This window comes from Corvus brachyrhynchos, unplaced genomic scaffold, assembly GCF_000691975.1.
Source record: "Corvus brachyrhynchos isolate BGI_N302 unplaced genomic scaffold, ASM69197v1 scaffold338, whole genome shotgun sequence".
Classification (NCBI taxonomy): Eukaryota; Metazoa; Chordata; class Aves; order Passeriformes; family Corvidae; genus Corvus; species Corvus brachyrhynchos.
In genome coordinates this window covers 1311961-1314169 of record NW_008239334.1, presented here as the reverse complement: position 1 = coordinate 1314169, position 2209 = coordinate 1311961, and the positions used below count along the sequence as shown (strand labels likewise).

Genomic DNA, 2209 nt, shown 5'->3' with positions numbered 1-2209 from the left:
TGGTGGGGTGGGGGGTATTAGTAAGGAGTGGGGTCAGAGCTGGGATCTGGGGGAACTGAGGTCTGGATTACTGGTTGTGATGGGGTCTAAGTTACTCGTGGAGTCTGGGGAAACAGCTTTGTGGTTACTGGTGGTGCTTGGAAGAACTGGGATCAGGTTTTACTGGTAGGGTTTGGAGGGATTGAGATCTGGGGTTACTAGTGGGATGTGGGGTTAGCAGTTCTGGTAAGGTGTAGGCTCAAAGGTGGGGTCTGGGATTACTGGGGTCTGGGGTCAGTGCAGGGCTGGGGTCCGGGCACTGCTGGGGGAATGGGGCATAGGGTGGGTGGCCCAGCTGAGCTGGCTGGGGTGCAGCAGAACAGGGTGGGGTGGGTGCGCCTGGGATGGGGTGGGGGTTCCTGAGTGTGGTGAGGGATGGGTCAGCTGCACCTCAGTTACTGCAGGTTGTCATCCCTTGAGGGTGGCCTTGGGCTATGGATCCCAACTTGCGGTTGTCTCCCAGGCAGTGCCTGACCTGGGATGAAAGCCTGGGGGCTGCTGCCCCATCCCACATCCCTCCCCACAGCCTGCACCCCAGCAGTGTCCTCATGCACAGCCATGCTCATGGAGTGGCCCACTCTGTGTTTTCTTCAGAAAAAGGAAAAAAGTTTCCTTTGCTTACTGCTGAGCTCATTCTTAAACATTTATGTTAGGGGGGCTTGCGTGGAGGGGAAATAATTGTGTAATGTCTTAGGAGCAGGGGAGCATTCCAAAAGCATGACTGCGTGGCCTTTTCCAGCACTAGCAGTCTGGCAGCCAAGTCTCCCAGTGGCCGCCAACCCCCCTAAACCCAGCCCCAGCCTCTCAGCACCCCCCTGAGAACGGGGGTGTGATCCGTGGGTTGCATCTGCATGGGGTGGGCTGGGAGCAGGGCCCTGGCTGAGCCCCCCAAGCTATCATCCCTGGGAAAGTGTTCCAGTCGGGAAACTGGAGACTGGAGGTAGCGGTTTGTCTGGCTGTGTGTCATGGAGACCAGTTGGATTTTGTTTCTATTTTGCCAAGTGCTTTTTGTGTCCAAACAGTTTCGGTTTAAGTCCAGCTCCTCCTCCTCAGCTCAGGTAGAGACTGCATGAGATTTTGTGGACTTTCACTTGAATCCATGTTCCTGACAGCTACAGCTTCTCCAGGGAAACATATAAGTGGAAAATAAGCCAAGTCACTGTCTTCCAACAGGTTATCAGGAGCGTTTAACCAGGCTCACCTCCCAACTTGCCGTTTGCACTGGAGAGGCGTATTGACATGAAAAGTAAGGAATTGTATTAGCAAATATTGATTGGCGCTGGGGCAGTCAGGCGTTGCACAAGTACAGGCATCTGCTGAGACTGTGGCATGTTATTTGGAGCTTTCAGCAAGACACTTGCTCTACCATGAGGCTGGGAAGGCTGTCACTACTGCAGGCGGTAAAATAAGAACATGGCATGATGTCCTTTGGAAAAGGAGGTAAGGGCAGGCAGCTTTTCCCACAAAGCTCAAACGCTTGTGGTTTGAGCTTTGTTTAGGCTTTCAAATTCTTCTGTTCCAAGTTCCTTTCTCTGTTTTGCTTGTGGATGTTTTTTGTGGGATTTAGCAATGAAAATGAGCCAGCCTGGACACTCTGATCCGGGTCTGGGTCTGGACAATTGCCCTTTGCTGCTGGAGTGTATGTTAAGCCCAGCCTGCCTAGTTGTGCCCAAGGAATATCTCAAAAAAAAAATGGGTAGGGTCTAAACTTGAGCACTGGTTCAGCTCCTGTTTTGATGAGCACTTGTTGTTTGGATATGGTAGGTCTGGAGGTCTGAGGAAGGTTTCAGGCAGCTCTGTCAGTGGTAAATACAGACATTTTCCTTGGCACCGGGTAGTTTCGGCAGCAGAGGCAGGCGGGATGTTTTTTGAGGCAGGAGGCTTGGAGCAGCGGGTGCTGGTGGTGCTGGTGTGGGTCAGCCCTGGGTGGCAGCGATGGCTGTTGGCCTGGGCAAGGGCTGGGGACTGGTCTGTGCTGCACAAACTGCACAGCTCAGCCAGCCCAGGGGCTGGATGAGCATGAAATTGCAGGTGCTGCTTTGCCAAAGCCAGTGCCACTTGGATGGTCTCGAGCTGCAATCTGCCCAGGAGCTCAAGCTCTGCCCTGCCCATTGCATTTCCCCTTAGCATCGCTGTGTACTTCCAGCTCCTTTTGGCCTTTTCTCTACCT

The 2209-nt window shown here is 53.4% G+C and overlaps 1 protein-coding gene across 2 annotated transcripts in view; it reads left to right on the top strand.

Annotated features, from left to right (window-relative positions):
* Nucleotides 1-1207: 1207 nt before the first annotated feature.
* The window catches only part of RHOC (ras homolog family member C), an 11340-nt gene continuing 10338 nt past the window's right edge, over nt 1208-2209 (top strand). Inside the window, exon 1 of one of the 2 annotated variants that reach the window (XM_017741140.1) lies at nt 1208-1285. In XM_017741140.1, the coding sequence (XP_017596629.1) occupies nt 1279-1285 (7 nt within the window). In that variant the 5' untranslated portion in view covers nt 1208-1278. The other variant, XM_008638964.2, reaches the window with a different exon arrangement.